Source organism: Eretmochelys imbricata, chromosome 9, assembly GCF_965152235.1.
Source record: "Eretmochelys imbricata isolate rEreImb1 chromosome 9, rEreImb1.hap1, whole genome shotgun sequence".
NCBI classification, from domain to species: Eukaryota; Metazoa; Chordata; order Testudines; family Cheloniidae; genus Eretmochelys; species Eretmochelys imbricata.
This window is the reverse complement of record NC_135580.1, coordinates 9,489,143-9,511,059: the sequence shown is the minus strand read 5'-3', so window position 1 is coordinate 9,511,059 and position 21,917 is coordinate 9,489,143. Positions and strand designations below refer to the sequence as shown.

The window sequence follows — 21,917 nt, the reverse complement described above, 5'->3', positions numbered from 1 at the left end:
GAAAGTAATTCTATTTCACATAGAACTATTTGTTTGTTTGTTTTTTACTGTCTCCGTGTGGTCTGTGTTCAGGATCATGCACTCAAACTTAATTCCAAGTTTATTTCACAAGTCTTCCTAAAATTTAGAGACCGCGAGCCATTACCATATGCACTTCAAAACAAAAAAAAAAAAAAAAAAAGGCCACATATCTTTAACGTTTCCTGGTCACACACAATCTTCTCTTACTAAGGAGTTATTTAAGCCCATGATACTTTAAGATATTTATATGTAAACTTCTTGATGATGAATATGCAAGCTCATTCTTAGTTAAGACCACAAGTGCCATTTTATATAAATAATAATCCTAACTTTAAATTTAACTGATAAATGCAAAATGAGCCTCCTTTATTTACAAAAATATACTCTCCCTCATACCTTGGTTTTGATGACTTTTCTTGGGCAGAATCCCAAATGTGTTTTAATATGGTGGGTGACTGACTGTCCTAATGGATGATAAATCTAGTCTTAGAGAAAACACGTACTTTTGAGAGATGTACTATCCCTGAATAAAAAAACCTGCCTTCTATTAAGGCAAAAGGAAAACATTACTTTCTGTCACTAACAAGACTCCTCTGCATCCTTACCTCCTCCTAGTGGAAAGATTCTCCTCACTTTCACTCATCACCAGGACTCTGCTGGACCCACCTTGACTGGCTTCGTGCATCACTTCAATCTGAATTAAAAATAAATTTTAAAAATTAAATGGTTGTAATTTGCTGACTGAAGGCTCGCCTTTCAGTTGCTTTTTAAAAAGCAAAAAAGGCAGAATTTGACACTATATATTTAAGTAAATCAATTGACAGCTTATATATTTAACAACTTTGACTTCAATAATTAATGTATGCGGGTTTTTTTTTTTAATTAAAGCTAACTTCTTACATTTTCTAGAACATTTTATAACCATATGTATTACCTGTTTTGGCTCTGAATTTTTCCATTTATCCTATTGTGAGGGAAAACTACTCTTGATACCAGAGACATTCTTGGCTTCTTATAAAGTTTTTATAATCTTCATTCTTAGCTCATAACATATGAGATCAATGTTGTTCTTATATCGGGAGCAACTCTTCATACTTATCTGCCTTGAATAGGAATATCACAAACTTAATTCAGCATTTTATGGTTGCTTAGCATGTTATTAGGCATGGTGGGGTTTTTGTCTTGCCTGAATGACGTTCCCGTTCTTTAACTGAATGCAGTTTAGTTTGTCTTCAGATTTCAAAATTTATATACAATGCAGTACAGTGAATTCCAAGGACTTATGGGGTTTCTTGTTCTTTTTGGAACGTTTAGAATCGTTTTGCCATTCTTTTGATGATGATGATATTATTTCAGAGGCTTCTAACACCTTGGATTTATAAAACAGGAAAGGGTGGATACTGAAATTACCCATGGTTAAGCATTGCACTGTCAATGATCTTTCAGTATTTAACACCATGAAGTAGCTTTTATACAGTGTAGATAAATATCAAAATACTTTTTACACAAAATAGCTTGGTAATTCTCTCATTGGCTTCAGTGGAAGCCTGGGGTTCTCTCTCCTTTTCTGGTTCTGAAGACATGGGCCAAAACTTGCTTACCTAAGTCTCAAAAGTTAATCCCCCTTAAACTGAGTGGGACTATTCCTCCTGTGAGCAGAATTTGCTCTTTCAGTAGTGTCTTCCATGAAATTCATTCTAGTAATTTAATCTCCATCCTTAGAGGTTTTTAAGGCCTGGCTTGACAAAAGTCCTGGCTGGGATGATTTATTTGGGGTTGGTCCTCCTTTGAGCAGAGGGTTGGACTAGATGGCCTCCTGACATCTCTTCCAACCCTAATCTTCTTTGATTTTTATGGTCCCTACCCTAAAGAGCTACCTTACTAATTAACTGAGATGAGAGAAAATAGGACAGCAGTTCAGGTAAGGGAGTGTTTGGGAAGACCACTAAAGGAAAAGTTTAGGAAGATGTGTATGTTAAGGAGCCACTCAGAGGGGGACCATGTACTTAGCAAACAAAAAGTGATGTCTTATGAATATAGAGGATCACAGGAGAGGGCATGAAGCTGAGGCGAGGGAAAGGACTGGAAAAAACAGATGGCTGTCCGCAGAGTAATAGTTAATTATACTTGTATATTGAGCTAGATTCAGGGAGAAGGAATCTTCCCTTTGCTTAGTATCCAGCTTTTTAAAATTATGTCTGGTCAGGAGTGGGAGAAAGCTCCTTGATGCAAATGAACTTACTACTAGTGCCTTTCACCTTTGAAAAAGTGAGGTCATAGTGGTGAGCCATACTTTTGCCTGCCAAGTAATGGTCTGGGGAAAAAGAAAACAAGAACTAATCCAGGGGTTGGCAACCTGCGGCATGCATGCCAAAGGTGGAACGCGAGCCGATTTTTTTTTTTTTTTTTTTTTAAACTGGCATGCTGCTGCCAGCCAGGGTCCCAGCTGCTGGCCCCGCTCAGCCTGCTGCCTGCCTGGGTGAACGGAACCCCAGGCCCGTAACAGGCTGAGCAGGGCCAGCGGGTGGGACCCCAGCTGGCAGGAGCTGGCGGACGGAACCCCTGGGCCGGCAGCGGGCTGAGCGGTGCTGGCGGCCGCGACCCTGGCTGGCAGGAGCTAGTGGAACCCCAGACCGACAGCGGGTGAGCCACTGACGGTCTGGGGTATTGTCTGCCGCCCAGCTCAGCCCGCTGACGGTCTGGGGTACCAGCCACCAGCCCCTTGCCAGCCAGGGTCCTGGCCATTGGCCCTGCTCAGCCTGCTGCCGGCCTGGGATACTGGCCCCGCTCACCTCGCTACTTGTCTGGGGTTTCAGCCGCCTGACCCCCCCTGCCAGCTGGGGTCTGGGCCTCCGCCCTGCTCAGCCCTCCTGCCGGCTTGGGGTACCGGTAGCTAGCCCAGGGCTCTGCTCCTGGCCTGGGCCCAGAGTTCTGCAGCCCTTATCAAAAATGACACTACAATTAGCTTAAAAACTTAAACTTTGTATATTACAGTAATCGTTAAATTATAATACTACATAGGTTTGATTAAACAAAGTAGTTGTACTTATGTGCCTGTGCTTAATTGGTGTTTTCGATCATTTACCTTCTAAAAAAAATCTCTCATGTCGTGCACCCCCAGGAGGGGCGTCATGCACCCCGAGGTTAAGAACCACTGCACTAAACTAATAAGATGTGCATTTTAATTTAATTTTAAATGAAGCTACTTAAACATTTTAAAAACCTTGTTTACTTTACATATAACGATAGTTTAGATATATAATATAAACTTAGAGAGACCTTCTAAAAACGTTAAAATGTATTACCAGCACACAAAACCTTACATTAGAGTGAATAAATGAAGACTTGGCACACCACTTCTGAAAGGCTGCTGACCCCTGAACTAATCCAACAACTAACACCCCATGAATGTGAGTCATGCCACTTCCTAGGAGCATTGCAACAATGCAGCTGCATGACTACTCTAGTAAGTGTCCAATAAGAAGCTGCAGTTTGTTGGTGTAGCAGGAAGGAAAGTTTTGAAATACTGTATATCTGGAAGGCAGATCAGAGGCAAGAATGGACTTAAGAAGAAAAAGTCAGTTAGAATGACATTCAGAAGTTAGTCATTTTCCTCTAGTTACAAAACAACGGCGTGCTAGTGTCACCTCTTGCCTCACTAACAAAACTATTTTTAGATTTCTCAGAGATGGATGTATATACAGTCCAAAGTACAAAGAAACATTGCCTGATATGGAGAAATGGGACAACTGTGATTAGACTCACCCTTTTAGGGGCCAGGCTCAAAACAAGATGAACACCACCAGCAGCCCCCTCTCCTGCTTTTCCACTGCCTTCTGAACCCTAGCTGTCCTTGTGATTTTCCTCCTCCCCTGACCCGCCTCCATACTTTTTAGGTAGAGTCCAACAGTTAATGGAGAAGTAGATCATCAAAGAAGGTAAACATTAAATTGAAAAGTCCTTACCTCCCAGTAGGCAGAGCTTTGTACAGGCAACTTTGGGCTAGTTGTGTATAGAGTGGGCTTATATTGACAATTTTGATTCTTTAATTGCCATGTAAAATCTGAAGTGAAGCCTAAGGATGTTGCTTGGCTGTATGATGTCTTAGGACAAAGTAAAGATAGACATGGACTAGTCCACGTAGCTTGTTGAATCCAGTACTAGCGGAATCTACAGCAGAAAGGAGCCACCTTTCTAATGCATTTGGAGGGATGGTGGTTTTTCTAGATTTTAGTTTGAACAGGCAAGTAAGAGATGCCTGCTGCTGGGTTCAATCAGGCTCTGACATTCTCTTAAGGATAAAGTGAGAAATTTTAGCTGAGTTATTTATTCAATGAGTACCCAAAAGTGTGCGAGATACAATACAGACAAACTAAATACCATCTCTGCTCCAAGCAGATTGCAATCTCAGAAGCAAAAGGACACTGAGGGAAGACCAAATATAGGAGAAGGGCACTATAGGGGAATGGGTCAGTGTTACAAAGCTATGATTAAGTGACTGGTGGTGCATATATCTTAATATTTTTTGTAAATTTGTAGATGGCTTTGCATTTTTTTGACCACCTTTTGCCATGCAGCAGCAGGTATTGGATTAGTTTGTTATTTTTGAAAAGTATTTAATGAGTAAATTTATCTCGGAGGGGGACTCCACTTGATATGTCTCATTGTTTAATTTTTATCTCTGGAAGGGGCCTGGATACCACCGTGATGAGTGCAATATGAGAACCTGACTAGAACAGAACACCAGTTTTACGGGGTTAATTTTACTAAGGTGACGTCAGAGTAAGATTCCCACTTTAGGCAAAAAGCTACAGTATGATACCTGAGAGCTAAGAGATACAAGGTGAGTGAGGTAATGTCTTTTACTGGACTAACTTCTGTTGATGAGAGAGACAAGCGTTTGAGCCACACACAGCCCTTCTTCAGGGCCCAGCACTGCTAAAACTACAGTACATACCTGTGAGCTAATGCATTGTAATATGGGAGGGGTATTCAAGATGCACATGCAGTACACATATAGCCAGATATATTTTTTTCCCTAAAGGAATTTCAGCTTTCACCAGAATGCTTACGCTCATAAAATCCAGTATGAAACTGATGTAGAACACATGGGAGTGGGTGGTAGGGTATTTTACCCTGTGTATTTTAAGAGTTTTTGTTGCACCATACAGTGAGATCACCTTGCATTCTGTCACAATAGAGACTGTTTCAAAAACAAAGATGCTCCTACCTTAATTCCGCCTTTAGTCTTCTTAACACTTTTCTTTTTTGATAATTCTACCTCAGAGATGGACTTTGGTGGACAGGGACTTTCTGCTGATCTCCTATTGGTAGCTGAGGGAATCAATAGAAACTAACATTAGAAAACTTGTGCTAGCATGCCTAAATCCTAGTTTCTATTGAAATCAATGGGAAAAGTTCCAATGACTTCCCCTGGGGACTAAGATCTGGGCAACAGCAAGTAGTTTTAGCTTCCAGCATTATGCATAGTATTGGGGGGAATAAATCAGAGCATTGTCTTAGGTGAGCTGTTAATAATTGTAAAAGCACAAGAATAAAAACACCTGACTTAACTATCTACACACAACAGGACTGCTAGTCAGTTCCAGTCACCAGAGAATTCCCAACTATTTTAAGAGTTATTTTTGGCATGGAAGTGGAGGGGAATCTTGTTCAACTGGGTACAGTAGAATTGGTCCCAAAAAGAAGACCTGAATACTTTAACAGGTTTTCAGTGCTTAGCAGTAAGACAATTTGTTTTCTTTTGCACTCAAAGTACAGTAACTCCTCGCTGAATGTTGTAGTTATGTTCCTGAAAAATGCGACTTCAAGCAAAATGATGTTATGTGAATATAATTTCCCCATAAATATTAATGGGGGGGTGGGGGGTAGGTTCCAGGGAAACTTTCACCAGACAAAAGATTATAGTGAGTGTGTGTGTGTGTGTGTACACACATACACAATATAAGTTTTAAACAAACAATTTAATACTGTACAGAGCAATGATTGTGAAGTTTGGTTGAGGTTGTGAAGTCAGAGGGTGGGATATTTCCTGGGAACTGCCTTACTGCTAAATGATGAACTAGTACTTGGCTGAGCCCTCAAGGGTTAACACATTACAAAGCAGCACAAATGGAGGGAGGGGAGACAGCATGGCAGACAGAAACACACACTGTGTGAGGAGAGAGAGAGATGCACATTGCCCCTTTAAGTATGCTGACCGCACTCTAAGCACATTGCCTTTTTAAGTAGATCAGCAAGTTGAGGCAGCAGCTGCTGCCAGCAAGCTCCCTCTGTCCTGAGCCCTGTCCAGTCTCGTCCCCCCTCGCTCTATGGAGATGGGGTAAGCAGGGGGGAGGGGGACACCCTGACATTAGCCCTCCTCTTTTCCTCCCATACAGCAAGTAGGAGGATCCCAGGAGCAGCTCCCAGGAAGCAGGGGGAGGGACAGCTGAACTGCCGGCAATTGATAGCCTGCTGGGCAGCTGACACCAGGGAACTTAGGGGGGCTGCTGGTCCACCCTGGTTCCAAGCCCCCACCAACTCGCTCCAACGGGCTGTTCTTTCTGCAAGCAGTGGACAAAGCAAGCAGCAGCCAAACAACATTATAAGGGAGCACTGCACAACTTTAAATGAGCATGTTCGCTAATTGATCAACAACGAAACAACGTTAATCGGGATGACTGTAAGTGAGGAGTTACCGTACATATGCACTACTGAATGACCGCAGTTACCACAGCTGCTATGTCAATCAAAATGTATTTCTTTTACCGTGCACTTGGAAAAAACACGGTTTAGTGGAGTGGAGATTGTGGTCTCTAAACACTGAGCATTTAGCAGTTTGACAAGAGACTCTGTTCATAGAATCATAGAATATCAGGGTTGGAAGGGACCTAGTCCAACCCCCTGCTCAAAGCAGGACCAATCCCCAATTAAATCATCCCAGCCAGGGCTTTGTCAAGCCTGACCTTAAAAACTTCTAAGGAAGGAGATTCTACCACCTCCCTAGGTAGCGCATTCCAGTGTTTCACCACCCTCCTAGTGAAAAAGCTTTTTCCTAATATCTAACCTAAACCTCCCTCACTGCAACTTGAGACCATTACTCCTTGTCCTGTTCTCTTCTACCACTGAGAATAGTCTAGAACCATCCTCTCTGGAACCACCTCTCAGGTAGTTGAAAGCAGCTATCAAATCCCCCCTCATTCTTCTCTTGTGCAGACTAAACAATCCCAGTTCCCTCAGCCTCTCCTCATAAGTCATGTGTTCCAGACCCCTAATCATTTTGTTGCTCTTCGCTGGACTCTCTCCAATTTATCCACATCCTTCTTGTAGTGTGGGGCCCAAAACTGGACACAGTACTCCAGATGAGGCCTCACCAATGTCAAATAGAACGATCACGTCCCTCGATCTGCTCGCTATGCCCCTACTTATACCCAAATGCCATTGGCCTTCTTGGCAACAAGGGCACACTGCTGACTCATATCCAGCTTCTCGTCCACTGTCACCCTTAGGTCCTTTTCCACAGAACTGCTGCCTAGCCATTCGGTCCCTCGTCTGTAGCTGTGCATTGGGTTCTTCTGTCCTAAGTGCAGGACCCTGCACTTATCCTTATTGAACCTCATCAGATTTCTTTTGGCCCAATCCTCCAATTTGTCTAGGTCCCTCTGTATCCTATCCCTGCCCTCCAGCGTATCTACCACTCCTCCCAGTTTAGTATCATCCGCAAATTTGCTGAGAGTGCAATCCACACCATCCTCCAGATCATTTATGAAGATATTGAACAAAACCGGCCCCAAGACCGAACCCTGGGGCACTCCACTTGACACCGGCTGCCAACTAGACCTGGAGCCATTGATCACTACCCGTTGAGCCCGACAATCTAGCCAACTTTCTACCCACCTTATAGTGCATTCATCCAGCCCATACTTCTTTAACTTGCTGACAAGAATACTGTGGGAGACAGTGTCAAAAACTTTGCTAAAGTCAAGAAACAATATATCCACTGCTTTCCCTTCATCCACAGAACCAGTAATCTCATCATAGAAGGCGATTAGATTAGTCAGGCATGACCTTCCCTTGGTGAATCCATGCTGACTGTTCCTGATCACTTTCCTCTCATGTAAGTGCTTCAAGATTGATTCTTTGAGGACCTGCTCCATGATTTTTCCGGGGACTGAGGTGAGGCTGACTGGCCTGTAGTTCCCAGGATCCTCCTTCTTCCCTTTTTTAAAGATTGGCACTACATTAACCTTCTTCCAGTCATCTGGGACTTCCCCCGTTCACCACGAGTTTTCAAAGATAATGGCCAATGGCTCTGCAATCACAGCCGTCAATTCCTTTAGCACTCTCTGATGCAACTCGTCCGGCCCCATGGACTTGTGCACGTCCAGCTTTTCTAAATAGTCCCTAACCACCTCTTTCTCCACAGAGGGCTGGCCATCTACTCCCCATGTTGTGATGCCCAGCGCAGCAATCTGGGAGCTGTCCTTGTTCGTGAAGACAGAGGCAAAAAAAGCATTGAGCACATTAGCTTTTTCCACATCCTCTGTCACTAGGTTGCCTCCCTCATTCAGTAAGGGGCCCACACTTTCCTTGGCTTTCTTCTTGTTGCCAACATACCTGAAGAAAGCCTTCTTGTTACTCTTGACATCTCTTGCTAGCTGCAGCTCCAGGTGCGATTTGGCCCTCCTGATTTCATTCCTACATGCCCGAGCAATATTTTTATACTCTTCCCTGGTCATATGTCCAACCTTCCACTTCTTGTAAGCTTCTCTTTTATGTTTAAGATCCGCTAGGATTTCACCATTAAGCCAAGCTGGTCGCCTGCCATATTTATTATTCTTTCGACTCATCGGGATGGTTTGTCCCTGTAACCTCAACAGGGATTCCTTGAAATACAGCCAGCTCTCCTGGACTCCTTTCCCCTTCATGTTAGTCCCCCAGGGGATCCTACCCCTCCGTTTCCTGAGGGAGTCGAAGTCTGCTTTCCTGAAGTCCAGGGTCCGTATTCTGCTGCTTACCTTTCTTCCCTGTGTCAGGATCCTGAACTCAACCAACTCATGGTCACTGCCTCCCAGATTCCTGTCCGCTTTTGCTTCCCCCACTAATTCTTCCCTGTTTGTGAGCAGCAGGTCAAGAAAAGCTCCCCCCCCTAGTTGGCTCGTCTAGCACTTGCACCAGGAAATTGTCCCCTACGCTTTCCAAAAACTTCCTGTTGTGTTAAGCTGCTTTAGTTTGGCTCACAGTGAGTGAAGCTGCCAATGAGCCAACTGATGCAAGGGGCAAATCATCAGCAGCCCTTGAACTGTCTCCCCTCTGGCTGCCATCCAAAAGACAACGTGTTAGAATGTGCTGAGGGAAGGAGATTCCCTAATACACATGACACCAGCATGCAATTATTCCTGTAGTTTAATAGTAATAAAATAAAACTAGACAAAGAAGTAACTGATTTGTCGCATAGCAAATGAAAGTACATTTAAAAATGTAAGGTAAATATTAGTCATGTTTATCCTTGATCAGCACATTGATAAAGGCATAGTTATATGTACTGTTAGAAATAAATCTGGATATCAGATGAAATGCTTCAAGCAGGTCTGTGTCAGGCGGCAAAGGCCAAACTTGCTCCTATTCTATTATGCAGCCCTTTTCTTGTTTGTTCTGGGGAAATTTCTAGTTAATTCACCTGAAGTCCATCAGAAAAAATAAAAGCCATTTTTTTTTTTGATGTATTCACTAATTTTGAGCGCCTCCATATGTGGGTTCTCAGAAATGAAACTAATTATGCATCATGCCTGTAGGCCTGGCTTGACATCCATACTTAAGCAGGAGGCCTAGTTTCTTGGACAACAGGATTAGGGAGGTACCTAGGTCAGCAGGCCAAAAATGGAATGTTTGTGCTAAGATAAGTAAAGGGGTCAGTAAGCTAAAAGACAGAATGCCTGAGCTAGCTAATATAAGAACACCTCCCAGGGAACCATTTACAGTACTAAGAAGATAACAATGGGCAAGAGAAGCTGGGGGCGTAAAGATGAGATAAAGAGTAAAGCCGAACATGCACAGCCTATGGACAGAGCATGATATACAGGGAGTGGTTCTTGCAAAGTAACCAAGCCAATCCCAAAACATACAATGCAATATATACAGAAACCCCCTTTCTTTGTATAACTTTGGATGTGGGGTCTATACCCTGTTCCCACCGCTACGTTTGAGGTTGATCAACTCAACATAGCTCTGATATATGCCAAATAAAGGAAACTGAATGATGAGACAGGAGTCTAACAGAGTTCTGGGGGAACCAAGTGGAAAAGGTCTTAGAGGCTACTTCAACAATGTTGAGAGATGTTATGGACCCACAGCTCTCACTGACACCTGCCCATCCTTCTTTGTGGAAGGCTCATGGCAGATAGCCCTGGATGGAGAGGGCACACCATAACGAAATCAGTAAAGAGAAGACCTGACGTCTTTCATTTTTCATAAATTTATAGAAGTCAGGATGACCCTACCCAATTATGCAGTCAGACAGAAGGATATTGTGTCTATCCTAGAAATGTATCAAAATAAGTGGAGTATTTTTTCTATCTGTATGTGCTGCCTTTCCCCTTACCCAACTGCATGGTCACTGCAATTAGCAACAAAACTTGAAATGGCCTCTCCCTTCACTTCTCTTTGCAACTCCTCACCCTGCATCCTGGCCCAAAGCATACAAAGAATTTCAAGTGTACTTCTCGCGAATTTAATTATTTACACATAAAGATCTGACAAATGTCCTGCATAGAACAATTGAAGCCATTACTATGACTACAAAACAACTGAGTTGTACAGGTCCCATGACTGAGTTGAAATCCAACCACTGAGTGCTGTTTGGTTCTCCAGTAGCTCCTTATTATGAGGTAGATGGGGGAATCTTATTTGGTTTTGAGTACCATTTCCAAAAGCTGCATTCTCCAGCCTTGGAGAAAGACTAGTATATGGAAACAGCTGCTCCCTTTGGAAGGTGGTATAATTTCACTTAGAAAATGGTATATTTTTTTTTTTTTTTGAGCAGGAGGAAAAATGATAAAGATTTAGTAGTAGTTAGTAAAAAAATTCCCCTCAATTTTGAAAAGACCTCCCAAAATTTTTCATTTTATTTGAAATTTTTTGTGAATACCTTCTCTCTTTTGCCCCTTCCTCTCCCCCCGCCTCCCCGCCAGTTTCAGGTGTTCCCCATCCCTTTTCTTTCACATTTATTCACTTTTCTTGCAGTTGAAAAGTGCAGAGAGAGAGTGTGTGTGTTTTGTTGAAATTAAACACATTTTGAAAAATTTTGTGGACAAATCAAATGTTTCAAAAAAACCAAAACTTTTGTGAGAAAATCCTAGGAGTTTTATCAACAATACATTTCGTGTCCCAAAAAAAGCTTGATGGGAAAACATTTCAACTAGCAGCTTGGCTAAAATAGTTTAGAACCCTGTTCGTGTTGAACTTTCCCCCTACCTGAACCAGTGGTTTAGTCATCTGGATTGCTCTGGAAGGCCTGCTCATTTTCTAAAGTTCTGTGTGCTAAACATGCAAGAGCAGGACTCAAACGAGAGGAAACAATGATATGAAACATAAGACCTTTGCCTAAAGCAGCACTGCTGGTAATATCAGCTACACTGATATTGGCTAATCATCACTCTGAAGGCTAGAGGATACTCCTGTAAAAGTCCAAGCTAATAACAAAATGCAATCAGCGAGGAGGAAGAAAAATCAATAATTCCTTTGATGTCTTGACCGTGACTTGAAGATTTGGATGGCTCCAGTTGATTCAGATACACATGCCTTGGATGAGTTCCTAAAAAGCCTCACCACAGCTTGGTCTCCGACCCAGCAAATCCTAGGGAATCAGTGTTTTAACTCAGTAGTTGCTTTACCAGTATAGTTTGTATTTCAGATGGTGGTTGTAGATAGAAATAAATAGAAGAAAGAAGTCCACACCAGAAGCTCAAAACCAGCCCCCTGAATTTCAGGGAGGGGTTTCAGATTAGATCTTGCATTCCATCCTCATGGGCAAATTTAATTTCCACAGACTGGGGATTTAGTAAATTTACTATTGTTTTTTCCATTCCAGTTTTAAGTGTCCCATGCATCTTAGACTGCATATAAAGAGAAGTCTCAAAAGGGGGAACAGTGGAAGCCTCTTGTTTGTGCTGATCCAGTGCATGGGAGTGAATTTCACCCAGGGCAAGGAGCTACCACCCACATCCTCAAAAGTCTTAAGGCACCTCACTCCTATTGAAATCAATAGGCACCTAAACACCTTTGAGGATCTGGGCCTAGATGCCCTAATACAGAAGGTCTTTTCTACCTCTAGCAAGGAGTACAGAATGAGGCCCCTCCTAAAAGTATCCTTCTGTAAGAAAAGAGACCCATCAGTTTCTCAGGGCTTGTCTACGTTACCTGCTGAATCAACGGGCAGTGATCAATCCAGCGGGGGTTGATTTATCGCGTCTAGTCTAGGTGCGATAAATCGAGCACTCTCTCTCGTAGACTCTGGTGCTTCACCAGGGCGAGAGGCGCAGGCAGAGTCGACGGGAGAGCACCAACCGTCTACTTACTGCAGTGAAGACACCATGGTAAGTAGATCTAAGTACATCGATCTCAGCTACATTATTCACATAGCTGAAGTTGTGTAAGTTAGATCAATTCTCCCCCCTTCCCCCCAAGCCTCAGTCATTGCCATATGCTATTGCCACAAAAATGAAAGCCTCTTTTCTTCCTCTCCTCTGTACAGAAATATTGTGGGCTGTAAGAAGCTGGTGGTTTCCCCCAGAGGCACTAATGGAATTCACATATTCCTACATCAGATAATCTCTCTTTTGTCCACCCCGCCTTCTCTTTCCTCTATTTTGCAGGATGTATTTGTTTTATCCTCACTCCAGATGTTATTCATTAGTGAATGAGTGTTCTGTATTAGTAAGTGTAAGGGGTGCCAAAAAGGATCCAATGAGCAGTCAGCTATATATAGATGAAATGTAGTTTGTTTAGGTTTTATTACTAAAATGACCAAAAGGGGTTCAGGTGTGCTTCCTCAAATGAACTCAGAGTTCAAAGCTGCCTGGAGTATGAGTCAACGTATTTGTCACTGGTGCATAATACAGATATAATATTGGACAGCACCCAGCTGATCCAATATTTTGTTTTATCCGCATTGTTCAATGTGCGGCCCTCGGTCTTATTTCTGGAACATTATTCAAACCCTCCTCTGAAGACAGAATTATTTATTTCCTCATGGGCTTTTCAATGGTGCTCCTCACTATAGAATATGAATGCTTCACAAACAGTGTATTTTCACATTATAGCTGTGAGGTGACGGGATGGTATTATCTTCATTTTACATATGGGGACCTGAGGCAAAGAGATCAAGCGTCCACTAATTTTGGGTGTCAAATGTGAGACGCCTAAGACCTAATTTTTTTCAGAGTACTTAGAATTATATCATACTCTATATGTTCAAAAGCACAGGCAACCTTAATGATGGGATTTCCTAATTTCTGAGTGCTTGACTTTGCAATATTGTAATGTTCTTCTAATGTAGTGTTTTGTGTGTAGGTTCTTAGGTTTTTAAAAAAGCAAACTGAAAAGAACAAAATAGTCTATCATATGGAATCATATTTACACCCACATAGGACCTTGGTTGCTTAAAACGTTTAGGCCCATTGCACATACTTTGTTAGTTCAAGTGGCAGAACAACCGATAGCAGTAGTAGGTTGTTGTCCTCTGTACGTTTCACCAAAGGAGGAGGATGACACACGTACTTTGTCAGCAAATATCTCTGAAACTCACTGGCAGGAAGGAATACAAATTTTAGGAGAATTCAACTTCCAATTCTAGCAAGTCTCTGCTGAATGGGTGTAAACTGAGATTTTTTTCAAAGGCTTATAACTTGTAGACGAATTTTGGACATTTTTTAAAAACAGGAAGAGCACAAAGCACTTCCCGAATGCCCGGGCAAGCCTCTTGCCTAATTTCAAGCCCTTGATCCAAAGTGCAGAGGTGCCTGAGCTTCTCAACTAAATGGTTGTAAAATTGTTTTAACCTGAGCAAACCAATATATCTTCCCTGAATCTCATTCAGGAAATGGCCAAACCCTTTTTGTTGAAACTTTCCAAAATAATTTAGCATGAGGCAGACACCCTGTAGGGAAAACTTCAGCCTAAATGTTCAAAATTTAACACCATTATAAGCAACTGAAAACAGGGTCTTATAACGGGAAGGATCGGGCAATATTAACTGTGGACAGCACTAACAGCTCCACCTATAATATTTTGTAGCTCAGTAGGTTCCTTCCCAAAGTGCTTTACAATTGGTGTGCCAGATTGATCACAACAGCTTGACCACACTAGCCCTATGCCAGTTTACATCAGCCGAGGATCTGGTCCTCTATTTACAGGAATTTCATCAAACACTGTAGTGCAGCCAGCAAAAATTTACCCAACATATCGGCATCTCAGAAATTGAGTTAACTGGAGCACAGAACGAACCCATTAATTTTCTTGTCAGGTTGCATCTCTTTCTTCCCAACATGCATGCGGGGATGAATTCTGCCCTCAGTAACTCCCGTGAACCCCTCAATGGAAGTTAACCTCAACGGGGAGTAAACCGAGCTAACCTCAGAGTAACATGTATCTTTATGTAGCATTAAAATAGAAAACTCAAAAAGATTTACAGGGAAATCTGTCTGAAGTGATCACCAAAAGGGCTGTTGCCTCCTTGAGGTTGGTCTATAAGTAAAGCGTGAGCAAATTTCCACAGGCAAACCTCTCCCTCAAGAACAAGAGGACCGGACATGTTTTTGTAGTGAACGTCATGTCCGTTCCACTCATTGTTTTTATTGTTTTATTAAGTAGGTACAAGGGTTTGGGCCAGCCCAATGCCCACGTATAGTTGGTAGATCAATTTGTGAAATGAGATGCTTCAGAATGAAAGAGGGTATGAATTTAAATATTAAGATTTTGTCCCTGATTCTGCAGTCCAGCGGAGGAATACTTGGTGCAAGTCCGGGGGGGGAGGGGAGGCAGTTTTGAGCCACCTGTCCATGCTCTACCCTCTCCTGAAGGCTGCCCTAAGCTATGCCTCCTGCCAACAGCCCCCAGAAGCTAGGAGTGTGTGCGTGTGTGTATGGGGGAAATGTCACAATAAAATTCCCGCGAACATTTCATGAATGACCCCCAGCACCACCACTTATGCCCTTTCTTTGAGCATTCTGCATTGGGTGAATTTCACCTTTTGTCCCTTTCCTTGGAGAATCAGATGGGGGAACATGGTCAGCATTTTGCTCTGGAAACAGGGACTATCTTTCCAGAGAGTTGGCAGGTGAGAAACATCTCTGGTTTTTTTTTCCCTGCACAGGGGAACTCAGATAATAGTCACCGTGTGGCCCTCCTGTGGTCTAGTTAGATATGCAGGTTATAGCACACGAGCCTTACTTTCAGGCCCCCAGCAGCTATTATTCACATCTTATTTATTCACCTGCCTCCTTATCTGCATAGAAATTATACCTATGAATGCAGTAGCTTCCTGTCGACATAATCTGCTTTGCCTGTGATCAGGAAGATTCAGGAACCTCAAACAATGATGAGTTACAATATCTGCCATAAACAGCACTGGCAGCCTCTCTTCCTTCTTCCCCAATGGGTGCTCAATAAATCCTTCCAGTACCAAGGCCCCATCCCTGCAATGTGATCCCATGAACCCTCATTGACTTGAGCTGAACTTCAGAGGTGCATGGGTCTGCCCACATAGATCAGATTGTTGGACTGTTAATTCAGAGAAAAACAGTCAGCTTAAAGAAAAAAGACCTACATTTGAAGTAGTGTGCCTGGTAGTACTGATCCTCTTAACATATAGAAAAGATGTTAGGGAAAGCCCAAGAGAGGACAGCTGGAAGAGACACAGGATATGAGGGAGATCCCACACCGGAGCCATTCTTTTTAGGTGACGAGTCTGAGGAACTGTCCCAGACTGAGGTGTCGATGGAGGAAGTTTTGGAACAGATTGATAAACAGTAATCAATCGCCAGGACCAGATGGGATTCACCCAAGAGTTCTGAAGCAACTCAAATATGAAATTGCAGAACTATTCATTGTGATATGTAACCTATTGCTTAAATCAGCCTCTGTACCAGATAACTGGAGGATACCTAATGTAATGCTGTTTTTTTTAAAAACGCTCCAGAGGTGACCCTGGCAATTATAGGCCACTAAGCCTAACTTCAGTACTAGGCAAATTGGATGAAACTATAGTAAAAACAGAATTATCAGACACACAGATGACCATGATATGTAGGGAGAAAGTCAACCTAGCTTTTGTGAAGGGAAATCATGACTCACCAATCTATTGGAATTCTTTGAGGGGGTCAACAAGCACGTGGACAAGGGGGATCCAGTGGATACAGTGTACTTTGACTTTCAGAAAGCCTTTGACATGGTCCTACCCCAAAGGCTCTTAAGCAAAGTAAGCAGTCATGGGATAAGCGGGAAGATGTTCTCATGGATCATTAACTGGTTAAAAGATAGGAACCAAAGGGTTGGAATAAATTGGCAGTTTTCACTGCGGAGAGAAATAAATAGTGGGGTCCTTCAGGGTTCTGTACTGGTACGAGTGCTGTTAAATATATTCATAAATGATCTGGAAAAGGGGGTAATCAGTAAGGTGACAAAATTTGCAGATGATACAAAATTATTCAAGATAGTTAAGTCCGAAACTGACTGCGAAGAGTTACAGGGGGATCTCATAACTCTGGGTGACCGGACAACAAAAAAAACAATGCTGATAAGTGCAAAGTAACTCATACTGGAAAACATAATCCCCAAAATGAGGAGGTCTAAATTAGCTATTATCACTCAAGAAAGAGATCTTGGAGTCATCAGGGATAGTTCTCTGAAAACATCTGCTCAATGTACAGTAGCAGTCAAAAAAGCTTACAATGTTATAAACTATTAGGAAAGGGATAGCTAATAAGACAGAAAATATCATAATGCCACTACATAAATCCATGGTATGCCCACACCTTGACTACTGCATGCAATTCTGGTTATGCCATCTCAAAAAAGTTGTTATAATTGGAAAAAATACAGAGAAGTGCCAACAAAAATCGTTAGGGGTCTAGACAACTTCTATACGAGGAGAGATTAAAAAGACTGGGACTGTTCATCTTAGAAAAAGACGACGGAGGGTGGATATGATAGAGGTCTATAAAATCGTGACTGGTGTGGAGAAAGTGAATAAGGAAGTGTTATTTACCCCTTCACATAACAAAAGAACCAGAGGTCACCCAATGAAATTAATAGGCAGCAGGCTTAAAACAAGAATAAAGAAGTACTTCTTCACACAATGCACAATCAACCCGTAGAGCTCATTGCTAGGGGATGTTGTGAAGGCCAAAAGTATAACTGGGTTCAAAAAAGAATTAGATAAATTCATGGAGGATAGGTCCATCAATGATTATTAGTCAAGATGGTCAGGGATGCAACCCCATGCTCTGGGTGTCTCTAAACCTCCAACTGTCAGAAGCTGGGAGTGGACAACAGGGGACAGATAACTTGATAATTGCCCTGTTCATTGCCTTTGAAACATCTGGCAGCATACTGGATACTGGGTTAGATGGACCATTGGTCTGACTCAGTATGGCCATTCTTATGTTCTTGTCTTCAAGGCAGTGTGGTCACAACTAAGGCTCAGGAGTCAAAACATCTCTGTTCTATTCTCAGTTCTACCACAGACTCACTGTGTAAACTTGAGTGAGTGATTTAACTTTTCTGTGCTCAAAGGAGTCAATGATACCTAACTAACAGGGATGTTGTAATGTTGGTGAAGTGCTCTGGGATTCTGAGATGAAAGTCAGTTCAGAAATCCAATGAATGACATTTTATACATTGAGCAACTGTTGGAGAAGACGGTACCATTTTAAAAACTAACTTTCTGGCCATGGTAGTTTAACTGTGTTATTTCCTTTTCCAAGCCCAGGAAATACTGCAGAAAGTCAAATACTGGTACATGGGCAAGTTTTATTTTTATAAATAAAAATAGTACTGGGTCAGGACTATTTAGAGACAGAGCATCAGTATTAATTATTTGCCTTACCAATAAATCATTGAATATCAATCTTTGGTTTGACCTGTCAGGCTGATCTGTTGAAACATTCTTAGGCTTTTGTCTACAATTACCGGGGGTTCAACGCACGGCGATTGATGCATCGGCAGTCGATTTAGTGGGTCTAGTAAATTGACTGCAGATCGCTTTCCTGTCGACTCCTGTACTCCACCTGGAAGTGCAAGGAGAGTCGATGGGAGAGCGTCTCCAGTTGCCATCACGTAGTGTGGACATCGTGATAAGTAGATCTAAGCAGTGGTGAGCTGGAGCCGGTTCGCTAGAAACGGTTGTTAAATTTAGAAGCCCTTTTAGAACCGGTTGTTCCATAAGGGACAACAGGTTCTAAAAGGGCTTCTAAATTTAACCGGCCAAAAGTGGTACCTTAGGTACCAACTCCATGGGTGCTCCAGCCCTGGAGCACCCAAGGGGAAAATTTGGTGGGTGCAGAGCACCCACCGGCAGCTCCCCGTCCCACTGCTGGCCCCAGCTCGCCTCCAGCCCCTCCCCTGAACGCACCACCCCACTCTGCTTCTCCACCTCCCCAGGCTTCCCGCGAATCAGCTGTTTGCGCCAGAAGCTGGGGCAGGCTGAGAAGCAGGCCGTGGCTTCCTGCTCAGGCCCAGGGAGGCGGAGGTGAGCTGGGGGGGGGGCAAGGAGGGCCGCCTGTGCCGCAGCAAGTAACCCTGGGGGGGGAGGGGGCTGGCCCAAAGGGGAACCGCTCCCCGCCACAGCTCACCTCCGCCACCTTCGGCCTGAGCGGGAAACCACGGCCTGCTTCTCAGCCCTCCCAGGCTTCCTGCCGAACAGCTGATTCGCTGGAAGCCGGGGGAGGGGGCGGAGAAGCAGTGTGGGGCGGTGGGTTCAGGGGAGGAGGCGGAGGTGAGGTGAGGTGAGCTGGGTGCATGGTACAGAGCGGCCGGTGGGTGCTCTGCACCCACCAAATTTTCCCCGTGGGTGCTCCAGACCTGGAGCAACCAGGGAGTCGGTGCCTAAGGCGCCACTTTTGATGTGATCACTGGGGGAGCGGCCGCTCCCCCGCTCCTCCCCCAGCTACGCTCTCCTGCCCCTAGGAGCCAGAGGGACCTGCTGGATGCTTCCTGGGAGCTGCCCCAGGTAAGCACCACCAGGACTCCCCATCTCGCCCCCCGGCAGGTCCCTCTGGCTCTTAGGGGTGGGGTGGGCACCCACTATGGTGGCCCACGAGACCCTCCTGCCCAGTTCTGGGGGCAGTCAGGGGAGAGGGGTGGATGGGGCAGGGGTCCTGGGGGGGCATCAAGGAACGCAGGGGGGTTGGATGGGGCAGGAGTCCTGGGGGGCGGGAGTGGGCAACGACCCCCTGGTGGGGTGAGGAGGGAACCCATTGTTAAGATTTTGGCAGCTCATCACTGGATCTAAGTACGTCGACTTCAGCTACGTTATTCACGTTGCTGAAGTTGCATAACTTTTAGATCGATATTCCCCAGTAGTGTAGACAAGGCCTTAGTAAGCTAATCATTAATACACACTGTATATTGCAATCTAGGTATTTAACTGGCTCTGATCACTGTAGTAAATGAGCATAATCATCTGAGTAGCACTACTCTGGTCCAGTATGAGGGAGGTGGTAGTGTGACTTTCAGGACCAGTGAACACTGTACATCTCCCCAGTATATCGCAGTTCTGGAAATATTTATAAATAACCTGGGCTTGTTGATCATTTGCAACAAGATGCACAGGGTTCAAAAGTCATCTGTATGTCATTCTGTCTAATCAGTTGTACTTTGAGCTCTAACATAAAATTCACAGAACCACATTCTAGAATCAGTTAGGCTTTCTGCGTAAAGAACTGATGGGATCGGATGGCCCTCATGAACAAAGGATCCAGATTATTTAAAGGGTTGTAATTTACACCGCCTGCAAAGCAAATATGTGCTTTGTTATCTATATTTATTTCCCTCTGCTTCACAGTACATCTGAAATAGTATAAAATTGTAGAGTTGTGTGTGCTCTGGAAATGACTATAAGGTGCTGATACGTAGGGAGTAAAATTGCACCTTGGTCTACACTACAGAGTTAGGTTGATAAGGCAGCTTACCCCAACCTAATTATGTCAGCGTACACACTACAGGCTGGCTCCGGCTGATGTAAGTGCCCTACTACAGCGACATAATAACTGCATCTCCACGAGAGGCGTAGGGCTTATGCTGATGGAGTTAGGGTGACACAGTGTTGTTGTAATCACTGCATTACTTACATTGGCTGTTGGCTCTCATTCTTGTCAATTGCATGGCTATATCCTAGAGCTAAATTCTCCCAGCAGGGAGCCCTGATACTGCCTGGAGGCTCCTGGCTCCCCGCTCCTACCACCTTCCCAGGATCTCAGCTCCCCGCTGCCAGAAGCCTGGCTGCCCCCCTCACGCCCAGGCTCTCGGCTCTCCGTCACAGCCAGGCTCCCAGTGGGAATCCTCAGTACAGCTGCCATGCTCCCCACAAGGAGAGGGGAGCCAGGAGCCTCCAGGCAGCAGCCCGTCTGCCAGCCGGGAGTGGGGAGCCTGGAAAGCAGCTGGGCTGGGAGCTAGAGGGCAGCTGGGCTCCAAGTGCCAGCCTAGCTGGGAGTGGGGAACCCAGGAGCAGCCAGGCTCTAGGTGGAGCTTCCCATCTGCCCTAGTTACAGCCCGGCTTTCTTGTCAATTTCAGGGCTCCAGCATGTAGCGGTGAAATTGACAAAAATGACAGCCAACAGCCAATGTAAGTAATGCAGTAGTCTACACGGACACTGCGTCACCCTAACTCCACCAACATAAACCCTACGCCTCTCGTGGAGGTGGAGTAGGGCACTTACATTGGTGGGAGCCAGTCTGTAACGTGTATGCTGCCATAATTAGATTGACATAAACTGCCTTACATCGACCTACCTCTGTAGTGTACACCAAGCCTTAATTTACACTTTTAAGGCTCTTTTCTAAAGACTTAGGGTATGTCTTCACTACCCGCCAGCTCAGGAGCCAGCGATCAATCCAGCGGGGGATCGATTTATCGTGTCTAGTCTAAACGCGATAAATCGATCCCCGAGTGCTCTCCCGTCGATTCCTGTACTCCACCACCACAAGAGGCACAGGTAGAGTCGACGGGGAAGCGGCAACAGTCGACTCACCGCTGTGAAGACACCACAGTACATCGATCTAAGTACATCGACTTCAGATACCTTATTCACGTTGCTGAAGTTGCGTAACTTAGATCGATCCCCTGCCCCTAGTGTAGACCAGGGCTAAGATTTCATTTTTATAATATAGTGAGGTTCCTCTTAAAAGGGCCCAAAGGGTGGCTCTGTTAAAAAGAGGGTCCTATGAGACACAAACTAAGTGATTTTGAGTTGACTTAAGCTATGCCTTCACTGCAAAAAAATTTTAAAAAATACCTTTGCTCTTTTTAATCGAGATAGCTAACTCGAGTCAGCTTCCTCACTGCAGATCCTAGTGGAGACAAGGCAGAGGTAGTTTTTATCTCAAGATAACTACCCCAGATGAGGAGTAGAGGATTATACAGAAGAAACAGGAGTAGAAAATACTCCATGTGAGCGATGCACAGGAGTTAAGGTTGTACCTTAACGTTTGCATTGTCTGACTCTGGGTTAGTGTGATTTTAAAGCTAAGAATTTACAATCAATTTTACAAGCAGAAATGCATGTGAATAATTTGCACACACTCAGTGAACAATTAGACATCTATGGTTACTTGGAAGGAAGAATAAAGAGTAGACGATGAGTCCTTCTGAGGGACAGACCATCCCTGGTGGGGGCTTA

At 44.0% G+C, this 21,917-nt stretch overlaps 1 protein-coding gene across 1 annotated transcript in view; it reads right to left on the bottom strand.

The window, feature by feature from the left end:
* The window catches only part of MCF2L2 (MCF.2 cell line derived transforming sequence-like 2), a 308,714-nt gene that overhangs the window by 133,401 nt on the left and 153,396 nt on the right, over positions 1–21,917 (bottom strand). Inside the window, exons 14-15 of the mRNA XM_077826650.1 lie at positions 5,252–5,355; positions 627–715 (exon numbers count right to left, since the gene is read on the bottom strand). Of these exons, the coding sequence (XP_077682776.1) occupies positions 627–715; positions 5,252–5,355 (193 nt within the window). The remainder of the gene's footprint in view (positions 1–626; positions 716–5,251; positions 5,356–21,917) is intronic.